Consider the following 25,018-nt stretch of genomic DNA (forward strand, 5'->3'; position numbering starts at 1 on the left):
CTTCCGTGGCCTCCAACTGCTCTTAAACGCTAGTAAAACTAAATGCTTGCTATTCAACCGATCGCTGCCCGCACCAGCCCGCCCGACTAGCATCACTACTCTGGACGGTTCTGACTTAGAATATGTGGACAACTACAAATATCTAGGTGTCTGGCTAGACTGCAAACTCTCCTTCCAGACTCATATTAAGCATCTCCAATCCAAAATTACATCTAGAATCTGCTTCCTATTTTGCAACAAAGCCTCCTTCACTCATGCTGCCAAACATACCCTCGTAAAACTGACTATCCTACTGATCCTCGGCTTTGGCATTTGACAATGTTATTTTCAAAATAGCCTCCAACACTCTACTCAGCAAACTGGATGCAGTCTATCACAGTGCCATCCGTTTTGTCACCAAAGCCCCATATACCACCCACCACTGCGACCTGTATGCTCTTGTCGGCTGGCCCTCGCTACATATTTGTCGCCAGACCCACTGGCTCCAGGTCATCTATAAGTCTATGCAAGGTAAAGCTCTGCCTTACCTCAGCTCACTGTTCACCATAACAACACCCACCCGTAGCACACGCTCAAGCAGGTATATTTCACTGGTCATCCCCAAAGCTAAAATCCACTTTGTCCGCCTTTCCTTCCATTTCTCTGCTGCCATTGACTGGAACGAATTGCATAAATCGCTGAAGTTGGAGACTTATCTCCCTCACTAACTTTAATTCAATTGTAATTACGCCGCTACTACGGCATATTTATGGCATTACCTCCTCACGCCATTTGCTCACACTGTATATAGATTTTTCTACTGTACTTTTGTGTATCCTTTGTGTAACTCTGTGTTGTTTTTTGTCGCACTGCTTTGCTTTATCTTGGCCAAGTCACAGTTGTAAATGAGAACTTGTTCTCAACTGGCCTACCTGGTTAAATAAAGGTGAAATAAATAAAATAAATAAATAAAAATAGTATTGCATAGGGACAGTGTGCCAACACATAATAGTGCTTAATAATGAGCTTAGGAGCCAGTTTCTCCTTGTGGGGACATTACCCACGTCACCATGATGGCTATTTTAAGCTTAGGAGTTAGGTTTAGGGTTAGGGTTACAATAACAAAAGTTTATCTCAATACTTTGTTATATACCCTTTGTTGTCAATGACAGAGGTCAAACGTTTTCTGTAAGTCTTCACAAGGTTTTCACACACTGTTGCTGGTATTTTGGCCCATTTCACCATGTAGATCTCCTCTAGAGCAGTGATGTTTTGAGGCTGTTGCTGGGCAACACGGACTTTCAACTCCCTCCAAAGATTTTCTATGGGGTTGAGATCTGGAGACTGGCTAGGCCACTCCAGGACCTTGAAATGCTTCTTACGAAGCCACTCCTTCGTTGCCCGGGCGGTGTGTTTGGGATCATTGTCATGATGAAAGACCCAGCCACGTTTCATCTTCAATGCCTTTGCTGATGGGAGGAGGTTTTCACTCAAAATCTGTTTCCTTTACACGGATCAGTCGTCCTGGTCCCTTTGCAGAAAAACAGCCCCAAATCATGATGTTTCCACCCCCATGCTTCACAGTAGGTATGGTGTTCTTTGGATGCAACTCAGCACTCTTTGTCCTCCAAACACGACAAGTTGTGTTGTGGCTTAAGCAGGGGGACACATCTGGCACTGCAGGATTTGAGTCCCTGGCGGCGTAGTGTGTTACTGATGGTAGGCTTTGTTACTTTGGTCCCAGCTCTCTGCAGGTCATTCACTAGGTTCCCCCGTGTGGTTCTGGGATTTTTGCTCACTGTTCTTGTGATCATTTTGACCCCACGGGGTGAGATCTTGCGTGGAGCCCCAGATCGAGGGAGATTATCAGTGATCTTGTATGTCTTCCATTTCCTAATAATTGCTCCCACAGTTGATTTCTTCAAACCAAGCTGCTTACCTATTGCAGATTCAGTCTTCCCAGCCTGGTGCAGGTCTACAATTTTGTGGTTGTGGACAGGTGTCTTTTATACTGATAACAAGTTCAAACAGGTGCCATTAATACAGGTATCGAGTGGAGGACAGAGGAGCCTCTTAAAGAAGAAGTTATAAATCTGTGAGAGCCAGAAATCTTGCTTGTTTGTAGGTGACCAAATACTTATTTTCCACCATAATTTGCAAATAAATTCATTAAAAATCCTACAATGTGATTTTCAGGATTTTTTTCTTCTCATTTTGTATGTCATAGTTGAAGTTTCCAGTCCATAGTTGAAAATTACAGTCCTCTCCCATCTTTTTAAGTGGGAGAACTTGCACAATTGGTGGCTGACTAAATACATTTATGCCCCACTGTATGTGTGTAGAAGAACATAGCGTGTGTTTGTTTATGTGGTGCATAGTCATGGTTGGTCACCTCTCAGCGCTGACACACACAAACACATCAGCGTAATCTGATCTGATAGGCAGAGGGCAGAAATGTATTACAGGGCCATGGGACAACTCTGTCTACCTTTGTGCCAACCTAAATACCCACAGGTTAAAACCCGAACAGGCCCTGAAAACAGCATTTTAGAGGAAAATGTCAAGTACAACATAGTCTATCCTCAGAGAGACTGAACCATCCATTTTTCAACGCCGATACCGATTATTGGATTTTTTTATTTTGTTATTTGTAATAATGACAATTACAACAGTTAACACATTTTTTTTAATTTTATTTAATCTCCCCAATTTCGTGGGATCCAATTGTTAGTAGCTACTATCTTGTCTCATCGCTACAACTCCCGTACGGGCTCGGGAGAGACGAAGGTTGAAAGTCATGCATCCTCCGATAAACAACCCAACCAAGCCACACTGCTTCTCAACACAGCCGCACCAATGTGTCGGAGGAAACACCTGGCAACCTTGGTTAGTGTGCACTGCGCCCGGCCCGGCCCGTCACAAGAGTCGCTGGTGTACGATGAAACAAGGATATCCCTACCGGCCAAGCCCTCCCTAACCCGGACGACGCTAGGCCAATTGTGCGTCGCCCCACGGACTTCCCGGTCGCGGTCGGTTACGACAGAGCCTGGGCGCGAACCCAGAGTCTCTGGTGGCACAGCTGGCGCTGCAGTACAGCGCCCTTAACCACTGCGCCACCCAGGAGTCCGTAATTAACACTTATTTAAACTTAATATAAAACATCAATAAAATCAATTTAGCCTCAAATAAATAATGAAACATGTTCAATTTGGTTTAAATAATGCAAAAACAAAGTGTTGGAGAAAAAAGTAATATGTGCCATGTAAAAATATGTGCCATGTAAAATATGTGCCATAAAAAAAGCTAACGTTTGATTGAGTTCCTTGCTCAGAACATGAGAACATATGAAAGTTGGTGGTTCCTTTTAACATGAGACTTCAATATTCCAAGGTAAGAGGTTTTAGGTTGTAGTTAATATAGTATTTATAGGACTATTTCTCTCTATACCATTTGTATTTCATATACCTTTGACTATTGGATGTTCTTATAGACACTATAGTATTGCCAGTGTAACAGTATAGCTTCCGTCCCCCTCCTTGCCCCCACTTGGGCTCGAACCAGGAACACATAGACAACAGCCACACTCGAAGCATCGTTACCCATCGCTCCACAAAAGCCGCGGCTCTTGCAGCGCAAGGGGAATAACTACTCCAAATCTAAAAGCGAGTGATGTTTGAAACAGTATTAGCGCACACCCAGCTAACTAGCTAGCCATCTCACATTGGTTACACCAGCCATTAGGCTGATAGGCTTGAAGTCATAAACAGCGCTGTGCTTGCGAAGAGCTGCTGGCAAAACGCACGAAAGTGCTGTTTGAATGAATGATTACGGGCCTGCTGCTGCTCAGTCAGACTGCTCTATCAAATCAGACTTAATTATAACATAATAACACACCGAAATACGAGCCTTTGGTCATTAATATGATCGAATCCGGACACTATCATTTAGAAAACAAAACTTTTATTATTTCAGTGAAATACGGAACCGTTTGGTATTTTATCTAACGGGTGGCATCCCTAAGTCTAAATATGCTTGTTGCATTGCACAACCTTCAATGAATGTCATCATTCCGTAAAATTCTGGCAAATTAGTTCGCAATGAGCCAGGCAGCCCCAACTGTTGCATATACCCTGTCTCAGCGTGCAATGACCGCAAGAGAAATGACACAATTTCACCTGGTTAATATTGCCTGCTAAACTGGATTAGTAGTTATAACTAGTGATTATGATTGATTGTTTTTTATAAGATAAGTTTAATGCTAGTTAGCAATTAACATTGGCTTCTACTGCATTCGCGTAACAGGCAGGCTACTCGTGGAGTGGAATGGTTAGAGCGTTGGACTAGTTAACTAGTGATCTAGTTAACTAGTAAAACCCCTGATCTGACAAGGTGAAAATCTGTCGTTCTGCCCCTGAACAAGGCAGTTAACCCACAGTTCCTAGACAGTCATTGAAAATAAGAATGTGTTCTTAACTGACTTGCCTAGTTAAATAAAAGGTATAAAAATAAAATATATATATATATTTTTTTAATAATCGGAAATCGGTGCCCAAAAATTCCGATTTCCGATTGTTATGAAAACTTGAAATCGGCCCTAATTAATCGGCCATTCCGATTAATCGGTCGACCTCTAATTTGAAGACATCCCTCCTGGCTGACATTGGCATGGACAGGGTGTTAAAATATAGCCCAGGGGCTAGACAGGGACTAGGGAGAGAGAAAGAGAGGAAGAGAGAGAAAGAGAGAGAAAGTTGTCACAGCTGTTCATTGAAGACCCAGCTGCCACTGTGGGCAAAACACACACACACACACACACACCACACACACACACAATAAAGAACTGCACATTTCAATCACTGACCAATAGTATTTAGGTTTGACAGGAGTCTCCAGGAGACTTAAGAAGAATAGGTTGTCCCTTCTGAGTACTGACTTGATTTGTGACAGCTCGTCTGCTGCTAAATAGCACTTATCTATAAAGCACTACTATCCTGCTGTATATGCATTAGCCTCTCTTATCTTTACTACTCCCATCAGCTACTGTACCGTGGAGCACTTCCAACTGATGAATGCAGACCTTGGCAACCTATCCCTCTGGATGCATTGAGTGCAGTGTAAAGACAAACCAGTTTGGATAATGGTGAGCTAAACAAATCAGTAGTTTTCTCCATGGGGTCAACCTGAGGTAACTGAGGAGGATTAGGGCTAAGTAAAAGGCTCCTTCCTCTTTTAACTGGCTGTGGGTTTACATAAAGATGTTAGCATTGTCCTGATATGATCCAAGAGCCCAGCTCATCTCCTTCGGGTGGAGCAGCAACCATGAACCTAGATTGCCCAACTTCTTCATAGGCACAGATCCAAGATCAGTTTTTACCATCCCCCTAAATACTAACTTTAACCATTAGAGAAGAAATGCAAAACTGATTATAGATCCGTGTCTAGTGGCACTTCATCCTACTTCTGGTTTGGCAGTCACATGAAAGGCAGCACTGTCAAACAGTTCGGGTGCCGCAACACAGACCTGTTGTATCCCAAACATTCTGCGACGCCTCAAGAGTTCATTCATCCCACCATGCGATGGTGTAAGGTTCCATATCGGGGCAGAGCCTGTCCGCACGCTCCTGCTCACATTGGTGACCGTCGCTGGTGCCAGGGAGTGCCAACACCCATGCCCAGGGGCACCTCCGACCTCTAGTATACATTCCAGGCCTGGCACCACTACTGCTAATTACCAGCAGGTCCGCTAAGGCTGCCTTTGAAGTTTATCCCCCGTTAAGGTCAGGCTACAATGGAAGGTCTGTCCAGGGTCTTTACACTTCCTGGGTGTTGTTATTGTCCCAATTCTGCTTTAAGCCGTCCAAGATACTCGTATTCCTACACTGGGTCTTAGGAAACTCAAAGTGCCGTTCCGGAAACAATCCAAGAAAGGGCGAGAAACTGAGGTTTAGGATTAACAAAAATATGTCTAGTTTGTTGTTCACATACATTGAGAGTTACATAGATAAACATCTAAGGGAGTTGTAAGTTATTACTGTCCTTAATACCATTATACACATTCACGCATGCACGCACACACACACACACACACACACACACACACACACACGCACACACACACGCACACACACACACACACACGTGAAGGAAGTACAGTACTCACGGTTTCTCCAGAGTCTCTAGGTCTGTATGTGTTGGACTCCTTGTGGATGTCGATATACTGTGTAGGTCAGACTCTCCCTCTCTCCTGTCCTCTGTCTCTGTGTGTCGAGTGTCCTTTCCTCCCGTCAGACTCCCGGCGGAGTCACAGTGGTCCTGGTCCCCCTCTGCACCACATGTCATTCCTGAGAGGTCTGGCTCAATAGACACCACTGCTAATGCAGTTTCCTCCTCTTGTCCTTCTTCTCCCTCCTCTGCCTGCTGTTCCTCCTGCTGCTGGACTGCTGTGGCGGGTTCAGCCTTGAAGTGGAATAGACTCCCCAGTCTCCTGAAGAAGGCATCTAAAGGGGGAGGACGCGTGGGAGAGCCGGCTCCCGGGGGGCTCGCCGGAGAGCAAGGCACAGAGTCCACTGAGGGGGGTGGGACGAGGGGCTGGTCCGATATGGTGCTGCTGCCCTCTCCTCCTTTCTCCTTTCCCTGGCTCTCTCTGTCCTCCAATGCCTCTCCCAGTACTCCTTCCCTTATATCTCCCTCTTCTTCCGTGCCTTGGAATGCCTGGAACCCCAAGACAATGACACAAAAAAAGAGAGAGAGAGAAAGAGAGGGGTGTGTGTGAAAGCAAATCAGATGAACTTTCTCAGCCGCATGCTTGCCACTGACAAAGCTGTACACAGCAGCACCCTGGCAAAAGGGTAGAACAGGGGATGAGAGCAGAGTGAGATTCCCATGAAAAGCCGGTAAACTCTCTTTCTCCCTCTTCTCTTTCCATCGGCTGTGCCCTCTACAGCAACAGCAGCTAAGTGGCAGCAACTGCTCTCTAATGCAAATGTGTCCATGAAACACACAGCACTCCCCTCCCCCATAGCCCTGCCCACAATGCAGTTAACTCTCTCAGCACCGCAGCAATCCGCCAGGGTAGTAAAAGAGATGGGGCCGGTGTTTACAGCATGCTGCACATCCGTACGTCTCCGCATGAGTAATACCGAGGGAAAAGAGCACCACATACATTCTTCTGCTGCATTTATGTCATCGCCATTGTCAACCTAAACCATTCCTGCACAGAATACGAATCAAGGCTGTCTAATTGAACCATTCCCAGCAGGTAAAACTAGTGGAAATGACGTCATGACAAAATGATGTAATTATGATGACATTTCTATTTGTTTTTCCCACTAGGTTAATCTTCAATCGAAAAGTCCCCCAACGTTATTACCCTATTCAAATGTTGTCTGTTTTGGCCAAATGTTGTTTGTAACATGTAGGAGGAAACTCATGGGAAACACTCACCCCACCCACATGTATATAGACATCCTTCACTCTCTGTCCATTAGTAGTCAACAATTAAAACATACACTCATGTTGTGGTTTTGTTTACTTCCTCAGCTAATGTAAATCACTTCCTGCCTTGAGACTACAGTATCCACAAGGAGACACAAAGCAATGTGCTACTAGCTTTTAGCATGACAAATCTTAGGATGTGGGGGCTGGGGGGAAGGGGGGCAGGGGGCAGAATTAGGGTCACCAAATCAATCAGACAGCGGCTGTCAAGGTCCAGACACAATGGACCACAGAGTGAGGAGCGGATTCTCAATACTCCTCTCTTTGTTTGCTTGTAGGTGAAAGGATTGGAAAGGTTTTAACCATGTTGCTTTGTTCCTCCAGTCCTCTGAGAACATTATGAAGGAAAGGCATTCAAATGAATTCATATTAACATGTAATATTATAACCATTACATGGACATAAAGCCCATTGTCCTTCAGCATATGGGCACAATGCCTCTTCTGGGACAGCTTCAACCAGTGAACTAGCTCTGGTATCACTGTGTGTGCTTCACCCTTCACAGAGAGGCCTTAAGTGAACATCTCACTCAATTATCCTTCAGCTCATCACAAAGGATGAGAACACACAGACAGACAGGGGATGTCTCACATGGCTGGGATTGGATTTAGCACTCCACCATGTCTCACAGACTTACATCAAATAAATATAAAATGGTTATTCAGCGCAAATCATATATTTTTAATACTCCTAAAAAGTGGTCTTCTATAGGTCTTGGTCCTGGTCTTCTACAGGTCAAAAACATCACCAGCCATGTTAACTTTATAGAAATTAAACTTTTTGGGCAGGCATGATTCCAGGACATTGTCATTAAAGGGCACTGAGGCCAGACAATCTCTCTGAACTGATCGAGAGAATAGGCATAAATAGTTCTCACTGTCCCAAATGTCCTTCTAATCCAGATGTAAACTTACACTCTGCCCTGCGATCCCACCACCATTCTCCTGTCCTACTGGACTCACTGTCTCTATTGTCCTACTGGACTCACTGTCTCTCCTGTCCTACTAGACTCACTGTCTCTCCTGTCCTATGGACTCACTGTCCTCCTGTCCTACTGGACTCACTTTCTCTCCTGTCCTACTGGACTCACTGTCCTACTGGACTCACTGTCCTCCTGTACTCACTGTCCTCCTGTCCTACTGGACTCACTGTCTCTCCTGTCCTACTGGACTCACTGTCCTCCTGGACTCACTTTCTCTCCTGTCCTACTGGACTGACTGTCCTCCTGGACTCACTGTCTCTATTGTCCTACTGGACTCACTGTCTCTCCTGTCCTACTGGACTCACTGTCTCTCCTGTCCTACTGGACTCACTGTCTCTCCTGCCCTACTGGACTCACTGTCTCTCCTGCCCTACTGGACTCACTGTCTCTCCTGCCCTACTGGACTCACTGTCCTACTGGACTCACTGTCTCTCCTGTCCTACTGGACTCACTGTCTCTCCTGTCCTACTGGACTCACTGTCTCTCCTGTCCTACTGGACTCACTGTCTCTCCTGCCCTACTGGACTCACTGTCTCTCCTGCCCTACTGGACTCACTGTCCTACTGGACTCACTGTCTCTCCTGTCCTACTGGACTCACTGTCTCTCCTGTACTCACTGTCCTCCTGTACTCACTGTCCTCCTGTCCTACTGGACTCCCTGTCTCTCCTGTCCTACTGGACTCCCTGTCCCTCCTGTCCTACTGGACTCACTGTCCCTCCTGTCCTACTGGACTCACTGTCTCTCCTGTCCTACTGGACTCACTGTCTCCCCTGTCCTACTGGACTCACTGTCTCCCCTGTCCTACTGGACTCACTGTCTCCCCTGTCCTACTGGACTCACTGTCTCCCCTGTCCTACTGGACTCACTGTCTCTCCTGTCCTACTGGACTCACTGTCTCTCCTGTCCTACTGGACTCACTGTCTCTCCTGTCCTACTGGACTCACTGTCTCTCCTGTCCTACTGGACTCACTGACCTACTGGACTCACTGTCTCTCCTGTCCTACTGGACTCACTGTCTCTCCTGTCCTACTGGACTCACTGTCCTACTGGACTCACTGTCTCTCCTGCCCTACTGGACTCACTGTCCTACTGGACTCACTGTCTCTCCTGTCCTACTGGACTCACTGTCTCTCCTGCCCTACTGGACTCACTGTCCTACTGGACTCACTGTCTCTCCTGTCCTACTGGACTCACTGTCCTACTGGACTCACTGTCTCTCCTGTCCTACTGGACTCACTGTCTCTCCTGTCCTACTGGACTCACTGTCTCTCCTGTCCTACTGGACTCACTGTCTCTCCTGTCCTACTGGACTCACTGTCTCTCCTGTCCTACTGTACTCACTGTCTCTCCTGTCCTACTGGACTCCCATAATATTTTACTGTTCGACACGTCTTAACCCCATGTATTCTCTGTCTTGCCCCCCTCTCCCCCTCCCCCATGTACTGTCTATCTTTTGTTTCTCAGTTTCTGTTTTTGATTTATTTGTTTGTTATTTTCTTTTTTCTTTTGTTGTTTTTTTGTAGTGTTTTGAGACAATTTCAATAAATATATATATAAATCCCTCTATTCCCCCCTCTATAACTTCCTCTATAACTCCCTCTATAACTCCCTCTATAACTCCTTCTATTCCCCCCTCTGTTCCCCCCTCTATAACTCCCTCTATTCATCCCCTCTATAACTCCCTCTATAACTCCCTCTATAACTCCCTCTATAACTCCTTCTATTCCCCCCTCGGTTCCCCCCTCTATAACTCCCTCTATTCCTTCCACTATAACTCCCTCTATTCCTTCCACTATTTTTGTGGCGAGACGCTCCGCAGGATGTTGATGAGGGCTGAAAGGGTGGCCGGCCGTGAGCTACGGGAGTGTGTTTTGATGAGCTCATTCTCTGCTTGTTTGGCCAGCTGACAAAGCCAACAAACTGAGGGAGAAAAGCAACCTCCTATTTTCTGTTGCTGCCGCTGACCTACTTAATATTTCCAAGAACAACCTTTACAGAGGAAGAGGGTGACAAGCCAGGAAAGCTCAGCATGCTATAGCTAAGACCGGGCACAGAGCAAATTGAAAATGAGGGAAGATGCTAATGTTGCTTTGCTGTTTGACAGAGGGGATGGTAACACTTTATTTGAAGGATCCATACATAACACATATCTAAGAAAAACTGGCATTTCATAAATGCTTAGGTCAGCGACCCCAAGCTGGTCATTGCAGTACACCCACCTAAGTGACAACGGAAATGTCAACTTGCTGGTCTTGACAGAAGCGTAAACATTTGTAAAATGCTTACCCACTGCTTATGAATGTGTATGACTGTTTTATGACCTCCTTACAGTAGGTACCCTTTAAATGGAGGTGTTTATTATTGGTAAGGTTCTAGTCACAATTACGGATGCACAATATATCAGTGAACATATCGGAATCGGTCGATATTAGCCAAAAATACCAACATTGACATCGGCCCGATGTCTAGTTTAACACAGATTTTTAAAACCGATGTCACAGCTACCGTGCATGTGTAGCAGTGTGATGTTGTTCCCCTAGATTATTCACCAAGTTGCACACAAGGACCAATTCAAATAGGACAGGTCAAGAGGGGATGTTGATAATTTGATAATAATAATAATAATTCAGTGTATATTTTTATTTAATTACAGCTGCATAGCTAATGTTTTTCTTTGGTGTACAAACACTTTTTCATATCAATATTATACATACATGTGACTGTAAAAGTTTTGTTTATTTTGGTTTGGTCCATCGCGGGTTATCTGTATTTCCATACCCCCTTATTGCTCTCTTTTGCCTGACCTTCGGCTAGCAAGGTATGTTGTCCTTGGCTCCGAAATTGTTTAATATAAAACCGTCATAATGTTACACAATGTACTGTTATGCTACCATAAGTTTGTTACAATGTGGATAATATAAAGATTTATGTTAATTAACAAGTTTCACAAAGCTCGCTAACTAGGCTATCTATTGTAACTTGTGAGTACTTGGGACAGTGTTTGAGTGAGTGTCCATGTGCTTGCGCAGGTGCCTGAGAGCTAGGACTGCGCCAAGGGTAAACATAATGTATGTTGTCTCTTCGTGTGCAGGTATGTCTTTTATTTTGTCCGAATTATGTTCTGTATCATTTTACTTGTATTGTATGGTGTGCTGTTGTGCATTGAATGTGTGCACGCGGCACCTGTTATTTCCTTTTGGGTCTATTTTGCCTGACCTTCGGCTAGCAAGGTGTCTGAGAGCTAGGACTGCGCCAAGGGTTAACATAATGTGTGTTGTCTCTTCGTGTGCAGGGCAAATAAAAATAATTCAACTAGCAGACCTTCAAGTTGTGGCAGAGTCCTAATTAAAAGTACACAACTCAGAACGAACCACGCTACACATACCTATGTGCTGTTAACTTTTAAATGATTGGAATGAATTATCCAAAGAGAGTATAAATATTTTATAAGTAGGTACGTGACATAATAACGACAAGTAAAATGTTGCGCTACACGTGCAACACAGCATTCCTAACCTAGTCCACAATGTCTGCTGTGTGGATCGAGCAGTCATTTGAGAGAGTAAGAACATTTCAGCGAGACAACTCAAAGGCGAAATCCATTAAAACCAAGATAATGGAATTCATTGCCGTTGACAATCAACCGTTCTCTGTCGTGGGTGATGTTGGCTTTCACCGACTGGTCGAGCACCGGTACACACTATTGTGCTATTTTTCAGATGTTGCCCTATCGGAGTTACACAGTAGTAGCGTCACTGCTATTAGCTTCAACACATACATACATACTATGGAACGCCATTTGGGTCTTTGTGTGTCAAAAAGGATACAGTAGCACTGTCAGAGCTGTACAAAAAAAATATGTAAACAAGCAAACACCGGCCACGAACGCTGTGTTTACAATACCGCGTTGGTAATAAAGCATCATTTGTTCGACCGCAACTTCTGGGGTAGCTAGCTTTAGCTTGGTACCTAGCTGGCACCAATACAACCAGCCTGAAAACAATGACCAGTAGAAACTGCAGTCATTTGCATTATTCTTAGCAATGTTTTAGGAAACCTTGTGAGTAAGTATTAGCTAGGTAGCCACTTGTTGTTCGCCTATTGAAATTGAACTGCAGTTCATGAAAATAAATAGCTAGCCAGCTACTTAACCCTGTTGCCCAAAGCTAACATTATAAGCAGCCCACTAGCTTCATCTGGCTAGTGAGGCTCGAGCGGAACGGGTTATGTGTTGTGAAGCTAGCCACAATAAGGATAAGGTACAATAGTGGAATTTGCGGTTTGCCTTCAAAATAAAAGTATGTCATTGACAGTGATGCAAATGAACACAAATAGTAAAATTATGCCATACTTTTATTTTTAAGGCTAACAGCAAAGTCCACTATTGTGGCTAATCCTTATTGTGGCTAGCTTCACATAGATGGGTCCAACCACCATTAATCAAATAAGAACGGTCTTATAAATTAGGGTCATTTTAGATGACACCTAGCTATATAGGTAGCTAGATAACTATAGCTACTGAAACAGATTATGTTGTGTTATTTGACATGTCAAATAGTGTTATTTGATGTGTATCTTTTTTGACACACTGTACACCCCGTAGAAAGGGTGCTGTGTTTTCCATCCAAATAGGACACATTTTGTAGTGTTGTTGCTTGTGCTAATTTTCAAGTTATCAAGTGTGGCCAACAGTGCTTGTCAAGCAACACATTCACTCAACCCTATTGTAAGGTCAACATGTTCAAATGTAAAAAAGAAAAAGACAAAACAAACTATACTCATAGCCTTGAGAAGTCTCTCTACCCCTTAATCTCTTCCACCTCCTCTTGTCCCCATTTCCTCTCTTCAACCCCTCCTCGTCTCTCACATGGTTCCTTATTAGCTGCTAGCCTCTCTGTGTGGTCTGAAAAGACCCCTTTATTAATGTGCTAAGAACTGGAGGTCGACTAATTATGATTTTTCAACGCCGATACCATTACCGATTAATGGAGGACCAAAAAAGCCGATACGATTAATCGGCCAATTTTTAAAAACATTTATTTGTAATAATGACAATTACAACAATACACAAGCAACAACTCTACAAATTGTGTCCTGTTTGGATGGGGTGTACAGTGTGGGTGTACAGTTATCGAAATGTCTCCCAGTAGACCATTCAAACAAAGACCGTATGAAGATAGGCAGAAACTGCTTCTCCAACAGAAATCCCCGATAAACACAGAGAGAAGAGACCGAAAAAACGTGTGATCGAGAGGGATAGAGAACAGTTGATTTGAGAGATATCCAGTGCTTGACTTGGAATGAAGCTAATTTTGGATGCTGGGACTGTTTATATTTGGGTGCAGGAGCTCCACATGACTTTTGAGATAATATTCTATAGAGGTCTCAAGTAGAAGAGCATTTGAGGTGCTGGTACTTAGCTCCAGCGAGCTCCTGCCCAAGCCAAGCACTGGAGGTACTGTGTCTCCAACTGAAACTACATCATCTAAGTGATTGATAGTTGGTATTCAGCAGTCATAAAAGTATGCCTTACTAACTTTGAAGAACTACTAAAATTGTGATTTTGTCAGATGGCATAGGCAGCAGCGCTATAGAGATGATGGCTTGGAATGAAATAATAAAGTCATAAAATAAACCAAATGTAATATACACAACTGAAATATTTTAAAGTAATGTGAATAAGTGCTGGTTAATAAGGGATGAGCAGTAATGAGCAGTCACTACCACCATGGGACTTTTATTAAATTGTTGTATTCTGTGTTGTTACAGCATTCAACCCACATAATAAATAGTGCATTTAATTTAGGAGAACAAACAATCGAAACTGAAAACAGAGATCATTTTTTTCATAATCTATCTGAAACGTATGCCTAACGAGCACAGTACAGGGGTATTTATTTTCCCAGAAACATGTAAGTCCTTATTTGGCTTGAGGATGTCTGGTAGAAAGATTACACAGATGGCTACAGACCGGCATTCATTTCAGCCCTACTATAAAAAGGACCACTTGAGTCTAATTTCATCCAGGAGCAAATCCTGTTTCAAAGCTGGCTTTAAAAACTATGCTAGAATTATTTCTGGTTATGTGCAAATAATATACTGCCAGGGTCAGCATAATAATTTCCCAGCAGTAGGCTATGTGGAAAATATGAGCTCTAAGCCCTGACTGCAAAACCAAACCACCCTGGTTGATGGTTAGATTCCTTACTTATTCACAACACACACACCCCTTGGGCCACTTCTTATGCAATCATCATAATCCTCAGCACATGCCCTGCGCCTTCAACTGTCCTACTCAACATCTGACAGCAGTACTGTTAGTGGTACAGGTTCTCTCTGTGTGAGCCTTGTTTACTTGTACACAGTCATGGGCACCAGGTATGGATTGACCAGTCAGCACTGCTTGACATCCATACCTTGGACAGCTCCAGGTCTTCTTGGTGCAGCGATGGTTCCCCTTCACTGGTCTCCCTGCGGAGGCTGCTGTTGACTCCATTCTGCTGGCCACTGGTGATTGGAGAGAAAATAATTCTTAGAAGAATAAACCAGAGGTGCACAACATTTGTTTCATACAGCGGAAGTCGGGTTCTCCCTGGCACTCATTTGGCATTGCAGCACACCGGTCATTGATGGAAAGGAAAGGATGAAAACAAACATACATTGCAGCCTTAGAGCACTAGAGTTGTGTACAGTACTACTGGTATGTAGACATTACAGTACTGAGTACCACCATCTTCAACAGGACATTGTTTGACAACTGTTAGCCCCATGGTGGTCACTTTCCTCATGGAAATACCGTGCCTTCGGAAAGTATTCAGGCCCACATTTTGTTCGGTTACAGTCTTATTATAAAAAGTATTGAATAGTTTTTTTCCCTCATCAATCTACACACAGTGCCCCATAACGACAAAACAAAAACTGTTTTTTAGAAAAAATGATATATCACATTAACAAAAGGTATTCAGACCCTTTACTCAGTACTTTGTTGAAGCACCTTTGGCAGCGATTACAGCCTCGTGTCAAATAAAATAAAATGTTATTTTATTAGTCACATATGACGAGTACAACAGGTGTAGGTAGACCTTACAGTGAAATGCTTACTTACAAGCCCTTAACCAGCAATGCAGTTTGTTTGTTTTTTTGTTTTTTTTCAGCAATGCAGTTTTAAGAAAATACCTAACATAAAGTAAGAGATAAAAGTAACAAGTAATTAAAGAGCATCAGTAAAATAACAATAGCGAGGTTATATACAGGGGATACCGGTACAGAGTCGGTACAATGTGGGGATACCGGTACAGAGTCAATGTGCGGGGTCACCGGTGCCGAGGTAATCGAGGTAATATGTACATGTAGGTAGAGTTATTAAAGTGACTATGCATAGATAATAACAGAGAGTAGCTGCAGCGTAGAAGGGGGGGGGGGGCAATGCCAATAGTCCGGGAAGCCATTTGATTAGATGTTCAGGAGTCTTATGGCTTGGGGGTAGAAGCTGTTTAGGAGACTCTGGGTCCTAGACTTGGCGCTCTGGTACCGCTTGCCGTGCGGTAGCAGAGAGAGTAGTCTATGACTAGGGTGGCTGGAGTCTTGGACAATTTTTAGGGCCTTCCTCTGACACCACCAGGTATGGAGATCCTGGATGGCAGGAAGCTTGACCCCGGTGATGTACTGGGCTGTACACACTACCCTCTGTAGTGCCTTGCGGTCGGGGGCCAAGCAGTTGCCATACCAGGCAGTGATGCAAACAGTCAGGATGCTCTTGGTGCAGCTGTAAAACCTTTTGAGGATCGGAGGACCCATGCCAAATCTTTTTAGTTTCCTGAGGGGGAAAAGGCTTTGTTGTGCCCTCTTCACGACTGTCTTGGTGTGCTTGTACCATGTTAGTTTGTTGGTGATGTGGACGCCAAGGAACTTAAAGCTCTCAACCTGCTCCACAACACCTCTACTGATGAGAATGGGAGTGTGCTCGGTCCTCCTTTTCCTGTACTCCACAATCATCTCCTTTTGTCTTGATCATGTTGAGGGAGAGGTTGTTGTCCTTGCACCACACGGTCAGGTCTCTGACCTCCTCCCTATAGGCTGCCGCGTCGTTGATCAGGCCTACCTCTGTTGTGTCATCTGCAAACTTAATGATGGTGTTGGAGTCATGCCTGGCCATTCAGTCATGAGTGAACAAGAAGTACAGGAGAGGACTGAGCACGCACCACCGAGGGGCCCCTGTGTTGATGATCAGCGTGGCGGATGTGTTGTTACTGACCCTTACCACCTGGGGGCAGCCCGTCAGGAAGTCCAGGATCCAGTTGCAGAGGGAGGTGTTTTGTCCCAGGGTCCTAAGCTTAGTGATGAGCTTTGAGGGCACTATGGTGTTGAACGCTGAGCTGTAGTCCATGAACAGCATTCTCACATGGGTGTTCCTTTTGTCCAGGTGTGAAAGGGCAGTGTGGAGTGCAATAGAGATTGCATCATCTGTGGATCTGTTGGGGTTGTATGGCAATTGGAGTGGGTGTAGGGTTTCTGGGATAATGGTGTTGATGTGAGCCATGACCAGCCTTTCAAAGCACTTTATGGCTATAGATGTAAGTGCTACGGGTCAGTAGTCATTTAGGCAGGTTACCTTAGTGTTCTTGGGGACAGGGACTATGGTGGTCTGCTTGAAACATGTTGATATTACACTCAGACAGGGAGAGGTTGAAAATGTCAGTGAAGACACCTGCCAGTTGGTCAGCGCATGCTCGGAGTCCTCGGCCTGGTAATCCGCCTGGCCCTGCGGCCTTGTGAATGTTGACCTGTTTAAAGGTCTTACTCACATCGGCTGTGGAGAGCGTGATCACACAGTCGTCCGGAACAGCTGATGCTCTCATGCATGTTTCAGTGTTGCTTGCCTCGAAGCGAGCATAGAGGTGATTTAGCTCATCTGGTAGGCTCGTATCACTGGGCAGCTCTCGTCTGTGCTTCCCTTTGTAGTCTGTAATAGTTTTCAAGCCCTGCCACATCCAACGAGTGTCGGAGCCGGTGAAGTACGATTAGACCTTTGTCCTATATTGACCCGTTGCCTGTTTGATGGTTCGTCGGAGGGCATAACGGGATTTCTTATAAGCCTCCGGGCTAGAGTCCCGCTCCTTGAAAGTGGCACCTCAACCATTTAGCTCAGTGCGAATGTTCCCTGTAATCCATGGCTTCTGGTTGGGGTACGTACGTACAGTCACTGTGGGAACATCGATTAACTTATTGATAAAGCCAGTGACTGATGTAGTGTACTCCTCAATGGCACCGGAAGAATCCCGGAACATGTTCCAGTCTGTGATAGCAAAGCAGTCCTGTAGTTTAGCATCTGCTTCATCTGACCACTTTTTTATAGACCGAGTCACTGGTGCTTCCTGCTTTAATTTAGCTTGTAAGCAGGAATCAGGAGGATAGAGTTATGCTCAGATTTGCCAAATGGAGGGCGAGGGAGAGCTTTGCACGCGTCTCTGTGTGTGGAGTAAAGGTGGTCTAGAATGTTTTCTCTCTGGTTTCACATTTAACATACTGACAGAAATGAGGTAAAACTGATTTAAGCTTCCCTGCATTAAAGTCCCCGGCCACTAGAAGCGCTGCCTCTGGATGAGCGTTTTCCTGTTTTCTTATGGAAGTATACAGCTCATTGTGCAGTCTTAGTGCCAGTATCGGTCTGTGGTTGTATGTAGACAGCTACGAAAAATACAGATAAAAACTCTCTAGGTAGATAGTGTGGTCTACAGCTTATCATGAGACACTCTACCTCAGGCGAGCAAAACCTCGACTTCTTAGATATTGTGCACCAGCTGTTGTTTACAAATATACCAGAGGTTGCTGTTCTATCCTGCCGATAGAGTGTATAACCCGCCAGCTGTATGTTATTAATATCATCGTTCAGCCACGACTCGGTGAAACATAACGTATCACTGTTTTTAAAGTCCCGTTGGTAGGATATACGTGCTCTTGGTTCATCCCATTTATTTTCCAGCGATTGAACGTTAGCTAACAGTAAGGATGGCAAAGGCAGATTAGCCACTAGGAAATCGGTTAATGATTTCAGTTTCTGTCTCCGGGGATGAGGGCCTGTTCGTGTGTTTGGACTATATCCTTCCCGTCCGACTCATTACAGATTTTTTTTTTCTCCAATTCGAGGTGAGTAATCGCTGTTCTGATGTCCAGAAGCTCTTTTCGGTCATAAGACACGATAGCAACAACATTATGTACAAAATAAGTTACAAACAATGTGAAAAAACAAACAATAGCACGATTGGTTAAGAGCCAATAAAACGTCAGCCATCCTCTTCGGCACCATCAAACAGTCCAGTCTTCTTGGGTATGACGCTACAAGCTTGGCACACCTGTATTTTGGGACTTTCTCCCATTCCTCTCAAGTTCTGTCAGGTTGGATGGGGAGCGTTGCTGCACAGCCATGTTCAGGTCTCTCCAGAGATATTCGATCGGGTTCAAGTCCCGGCTCTGGCTGGGACATTCAAGTACATTCAGAGACTTGTCCCGAAGCCACTCCTGTGTTGTCTTGGCTGTGTGCTTAGGGTTGTTATCCTGTTGGAAGGTGAGCAAGTTTTCATCAAGGATCTCTCTGTACCTTCCTACATTCATCTTTGCATCGATCCTGACTAGTCTTCCAATCCCTGCTGCTGAAAAACATCACCACAGCATAATGCTGCCATCACCATGCTTCACCGTAGGGATGGTGCCAGGTTTCCTCCAAAGGTGACGCTTGGCATTCAGACCAAAGAGTTCAACTTGGTTTCATCAGATCAGAGAATCTTGTTTCTCATGGTCTAAGAGTCTTTAAGTGCCATTTGGCAAACTCCAGTTGGGCTGTCATGTGCCTTTTACTGAGGTGTGGCTTCCGTCTTGCCACTCCACCATAAAGGCCTAATTGGTGGAGTGCTGCTGAGATGGTTGTCCTTCTGAGCTATTCTCCCATCTCCACAGAGGAACTCTAGAGCTATGTCAGAGTGACCATAGGGTTCTTGGTCACCTCCCTGACCAAGGCCGTTCTCCCCCGATTGTTTAGTTTGGCCGGGCGGCCAGCTCTAGGAAGAGTCTTGGTTGTTCCAAACTTCTTCCATTTAAGAATGATGGCGGCCACTGTGCTCTTGGGGACTTTCAATGCTGCAGAAATGTTTTGGTACCCTTTCCCAGATCTGTGCCTCAACACAATCCAGTCTCTGAGTTCTATGGACAATTCCTTTGACCTCATGGCTTGGGTTTTTTTCTCTGACATAGGCTGTCAACTGTGGGACCTTATATAGACAGGCGTGTGCCTTTCCAAATCATGTACAATCAATTGAATTTACCACAGGTGGACTCCAATCAAGTTGTAGAAACATCTCAAGGATGATCAATGGAAACAGGATGCACCTGAGGTCAATTTAGAGTCTCATAGCAACGGGTCTGAATACTTATGTAAATAAGGTATCTGTTTTTTTGTTTCTAATAAATGCGCAAACATTTATAAAAACCTGTTTTCGCTTACTCATTATGGGCTATTGTGTGTAGATTGCAGAGGAAATGGTTTTATTTAATTCATTTTAGAATAAGGCTGTAATGTAAGAAAATGTGGAAAAAGTCAAGGGGTCGTAATACACTGCTAAAAAAAATAAAGGGAACACTTAAACAACACAATGTAACTCCAAGTCAATCACACTTCTGTGAAATCAAACTGTCCACTTAGGAAGCAACACTGATTGACAATAAATTTCACATGCTGTTGTGCAAATGGAATAGACAACAGGTTGAAATTATAGGCAATTAGCAAGACACCCCCAATAAAGGAGTGGTTTTGCAGGTGGTGACCACAGACCACTTCTCAGTTTCTATGCTTCCTGGCTGATGTTTTGGTCACTTTTGAATGCTGGCGGTGCTTTCACTCTAGTGGTAGCATGAGACGGAGTCTACAACCCACACAAGTGGCTCAGGTAGTGCAGCTCATCCAGGATGGCACATCAATGCGAGCTGTGGCAAGAAGGTTTGCTGTGTCTGTCAGAGCATGGAGGCGCTACCAGGAGACAGGGCAGTACATCAGGAGACGTGGAGGAGGCTGTAGGAGGGCAACAACCCAGCAGCAGGATCGCTACCTCTGCCTTTGTGCAAGGAAGAGCAGGAGGAGCACTGCCAGAGCCCTGCAAAATGACCTCCAGCAGGCCACAAATGTGCATGTGTCTGCTCAAACGGTCAGAAACAGACTCCATGAGGGTGGTATGAGGGCCCGACGTCCACAGGTGGGGGTTGTGCTTACAGCCCAACACTGTGCAGGACGTTTGGCATTTGCCAGAGAACACCAAGATTGGAAAATTCGCCACTGGTGCCCTGTGCTCTTCACAGATGAAAGCAGGTTCACACTGAGCACATGACAGACGTGACAGAGTCTGGAGACGCCGTGGAGAACGTTCTGCTGCCTGCAACATCCTCCACCATGACCGGTTTGGCGGTGGGTCAGTCATGGTGTGGGGTGGAATTTCTTTGGGGGGCCGCACAGCCCTCCATGTGCTCACCAGAGGTAGCCTGACTGCCATTAGGTACCGAGATGAGATCCTCAGATCCCTTGTGAGACCATATGCTGGTGCGGTTGGCCCTGGGTTCCTCCTAATGCAAGACAATCCTAGACCTCATGTGGCTGGAGTGTGTCAGCAGTTCCTGCAAGAGGAAGGCATTGATGCTATGGACTGGCCCACCCGTTCCCCAGACCTGAATCCAATTGAGCACATCTGGGACATCATGTCTCGCTCCATCCACCAATGCCACATTGCACCACAGACTGTCCAGGAGTTGGCGGATGCTTTAGTCCAGGTCTGGGAGGAGATCCCTCAGGAGACCAACCGCCACCTCATCAGGAGCATGCCCAGGCATTGTAGGGAGGTCTTACAGGCACGTGGAGGCCACACACATTACTGAGCCTCATTTTGACTTGTTTTAAGGACATTACATCAAAGTTGGATCAGCCTGTAGTGTGGTTTTCCGCTTTAATTTTGAGTGTGACTCCAAATCCAGACCTCCATGGGTTGATCAATTTGATTTCCATTGATAATTTTTTGTGTGATTCTGTTGTCAGCACATTCAACTATGTAAAGAAATAAGTATTTAATAAGAATATTTCATTCATTCAGATCTAGGATGTGTTATTTTAGAGTTCCCTTTATTTTTTTGAGCAGTGTACTTTCCGAAGGCACTGTATAGCTCATCTGCATCTGTACATCTTCAGCTCAGAGAACATGAGGGATGTTATACTACACATCGGCAGAAGAATGAGGGCTAACAGGTGGGTTTATTGCCATACACCAAATGGTACTATGTTGTTGAAAATGGTGTACTCGTTGGGCCTCCGAACCAAACACACTTCTGCCGTGTCATTTGTTAACACAGCCATATTGACGGCACACTCTTTACAGAGACATACAGTGCCTTCACACCCCTTGAATTTTTCCATATTTTGTTGCGTTACAGCCTGAATTTAAAATGGAATTTAAAATGAATTGAATTTAGATTTTTTTTTGTCACTGGCATACACACAATACCACATAATGTCAAAGTGGAATTGTTTTTCTACATTTTTACAAATGAAAAGCTGAAATGTCTTGAGTCAGTAAGTATTCAACCCTTTTGTTACGGCAAGCATAAATAAAAAAAATTGGTTAACAACTCACATAATAGGTTGCATGGACTCAATGTGTGTGCAATAAGTGTTTAACATGATTTTTGAATGACTACCACATCTCTGTACCCCATACAAACAATTTATCTGTAAGGTCCCTGAGTCGAGCAGTACATTTTAAACACTGATTCAACTACAAAGACCAGGAAGGATTTCCAATGCCTCGCAAAGAAGGGCACCTATTGGTAGATGGGTAAAACATTTAAAAGCAGACATGAAATATCACTTTGAGCACTTTGGGTGGTGTATCAATACAACGCCGCCACTACAAAGATACAGGCGTCCTTCTTAACTCAGTTTCCGGAGAGGATGGAAACCGCTCAGGGATTTCACCATGAGGAGAAAACTCAGTTAAGAGTTTAATGGCTGTGAGGATATATCAACAAAATTGTAGTTACTCCACAGAACTAACCTAAATGACAGAGTGAAAATAAGGAAGCCTGTACAGAATAAAAATATAATAATTTTACACTAGAGTATTTTGTGTAAAAAACATTGTACAATGAAATCAATTTTAATCCCACTTTGTAACACAACAAAATGTGGAAAAAGTGAAGCGGTGTGAATACTTTCTGAAGGCTCTATAAGTCTGAATCCTTCCCTGACTCAACCAGTTTGATATGTATCAAGTTTCCACAAGTTTTAAGAGGGCAGCGATTCTCAAAAGATGGCACCTGAGGCAGGTGCAGCAATACGGTAGAGTATCGACACACCCTCTGACAACTGAACTGTTTCGTACAGCGTTTTGCCATGTAAAGAACGTTATCATTCCATAACACAAAAGTAGCCTACGCGTTTAAAATACAATGCTTATTATTCAAGTTTATTATGGCCCTACTATATCAGAGCAGGCAAAAACGTTTATGTTTGTTCTATGGCGACCATTGTAGCTGTGTGAAGAGGGTTACTATAAACCACTAAATTGTTTTCTCCACTGTGACAGATGGTCAGATTTGTGCCAGTTCTCGCACTCGCCACTGCCTGGCACGTTACGTTAACGATCATAATGCTGTTTACTTTTCCATTAATAGCAAATTAATATGGTTACATTGTAGAGATATGTATCTACTTCGCTGCTGATAGAAAACAGAATGATAATGTTAGTTAATCGAGAGAACGGTTAACTAAGCCTACAATATAGATGGAAAATATAACAGATTGCGACCACTGTCTCTGCTGCTCGGGTCAAATCTCTGGCCCTCGTGCTTCACATCATATTCAAGCGCGGTTTTGATACAATCTTGCAATAACTACAATTAAAACCATGACACTGATGTATTGTAATTGTTATAATGTTAACCGCGTGGTTCATACCTGATGTCGCTTTCCTCTGTTTTCTCAGGGTCCTGCGATTTACTTATTTGAAAAAGTCTGGAAAAGTTTCGGGCGATATCCTCCTGCCATGAACTTTGTCGTTTCATGTTTGACATAACGGTCCTGGAAAAAGTCACATCTGGACAAGGAGTTGAATAGCTTCGAGTCCCTGAGGTGACCTCGATAAAAATGTGTGAAACTATAGTTTCGTCAATTCCTTCATGTCTCGTCTCCGTATGGCCATAATTCTGCGCTCTGCTCCAGTCCAACCCCTACAGCGCTGTAGCATAGGAAATGGGGGAGGAGCTAGGGTACTTGGCATATTCAAATTATGTGTAATTTTTCGTCATACAGGAGAGGTAGCATGGTCCAAGCTATGTCCCACTTTGCGTATTCCCTAATTGCCATATGTCCATATTCCCACGGTACTCAAATCCTCTATGGTGATTATTAGTGACTGACTAGGCCTATATGTGGTAGACTATTTTGCATTTTAACATATTTCGTCTATTACTTTATCAAATGTAATATTTGATTTATTACATTTGAAATTATTTATGATATGTTTATTGTCAGTTTCAGCATAAAAGCACAGAGGAAATGTATGATAAGATACTACATTTAGTCCTACAGTTAATTAAAATTAAAACCATACTTGAGCACTATACTGTACAGTATTCTCATATCAAGTCACAACCTGTGGTAGGTTACACTGTAGCTGAAGTGTGTCCTATGGATGTATTGTAGATTATGCCTTTGCATTCTGAAGGATATGAAACGACCAAATAAACTGAACAAAAAGACAAACATAACATGTACAGTGTTGGTCCCATGTTTCATGAGCTGAAGTAAAAAGATCCCAGAAATTTTCCATACGCTCAAAAATCGTATTTCTTTCAAATGTTTTGCACATTTGCTTACATTCCTGTTACTGAGCATTTCTCCTTTGCCAAAATAATCCATACAACTGACAGGTGTGGTGTATCAAGAAGCCGATTAAACAGCATGATCATTACACGGGTGCATTTTGTGCTGGAGACAATAAAAGGCCACTCTCAAATGTGCAGTTTTGTCACAACACAATGTCATAGATGTCTCAAGTTTTGAAGGAGCGTGCAATTGGCATGCGGGATCGTCTGAGACCAACCACCTGGACATCTGATGAAACTGTGGGTTTGCACAACCAAATCATTTCTGCACTATCTGTCAGAAACTATCTCAGGGAAGCTCATCTATGTGCTCGTCGTCCTCACCAGGGTCTTGCCCTGCTTGCAGTTTGGCGCCGTAGCCAACTTCAGTTGGCAAATGCTCACCTTCGATGGCGGCTGGCACGCTGGAGAAATGTGCTCTTCACGGATGAATCCTGGTTTCAACTGTACCGCATAGATTTATTTATTTTTTTATTTTACCTTTATTTAACCAGGCAAGTCAGTTAAGAACAGCCCCTACATAGCGCAAACTGTCAAACCACTGCTGTTGGGTAAGATTAGGTTGTTCCTACTACACATTGATTTAAAAGACATGCATACCCCGCACTTCCCGCTATGGTTAACATTAGAAGCTGTGGAGGGTAAAC

The 25,018-nt window shown here is 44.1% G+C and overlaps 1 protein-coding gene across 3 annotated transcripts in view; it reads right to left on the bottom strand.

Moving 5' to 3' along the window:
* The window catches only part of LOC110533553 (uncharacterized), an 83,076-nt gene extending 59,321 nt beyond the window's left edge, over nt 1-23,755 (bottom strand). For all 3 annotated transcript variants that reach the window (XR_016483628.1, XM_090186221.1, XM_021617881.3), the window contains exons 1-3: nt 23,443-23,755; nt 14,873-14,963; nt 6,140-6,690 (exon numbers count right to left, since the gene is read on the bottom strand). Coding sequence is in view for 2 of the 3 variants with exons in the window: in XM_090186221.1 (XP_090042347.1) it covers nt 6,140-6,690; nt 14,873-14,963; nt 23,443-23,558 (758 nt within the window). In the remaining variant the exon portion in view is untranslated. The remainder of the gene's footprint in view (nt 1-6,139; nt 6,691-14,872; nt 14,964-23,442) is intronic.
* Nucleotides 23,756-25,018: the final 1,263 nt, after the last annotated feature.

Source organism: Oncorhynchus mykiss, chromosome 10 (assembly GCF_057628025.1).
Source record: "Oncorhynchus mykiss isolate SJ-2025 chromosome 10, ASM5762802v1, whole genome shotgun sequence".
Lineage (NCBI taxonomy): Eukaryota > Metazoa > Chordata > Actinopteri > Salmoniformes > Salmonidae > Oncorhynchus > Oncorhynchus mykiss.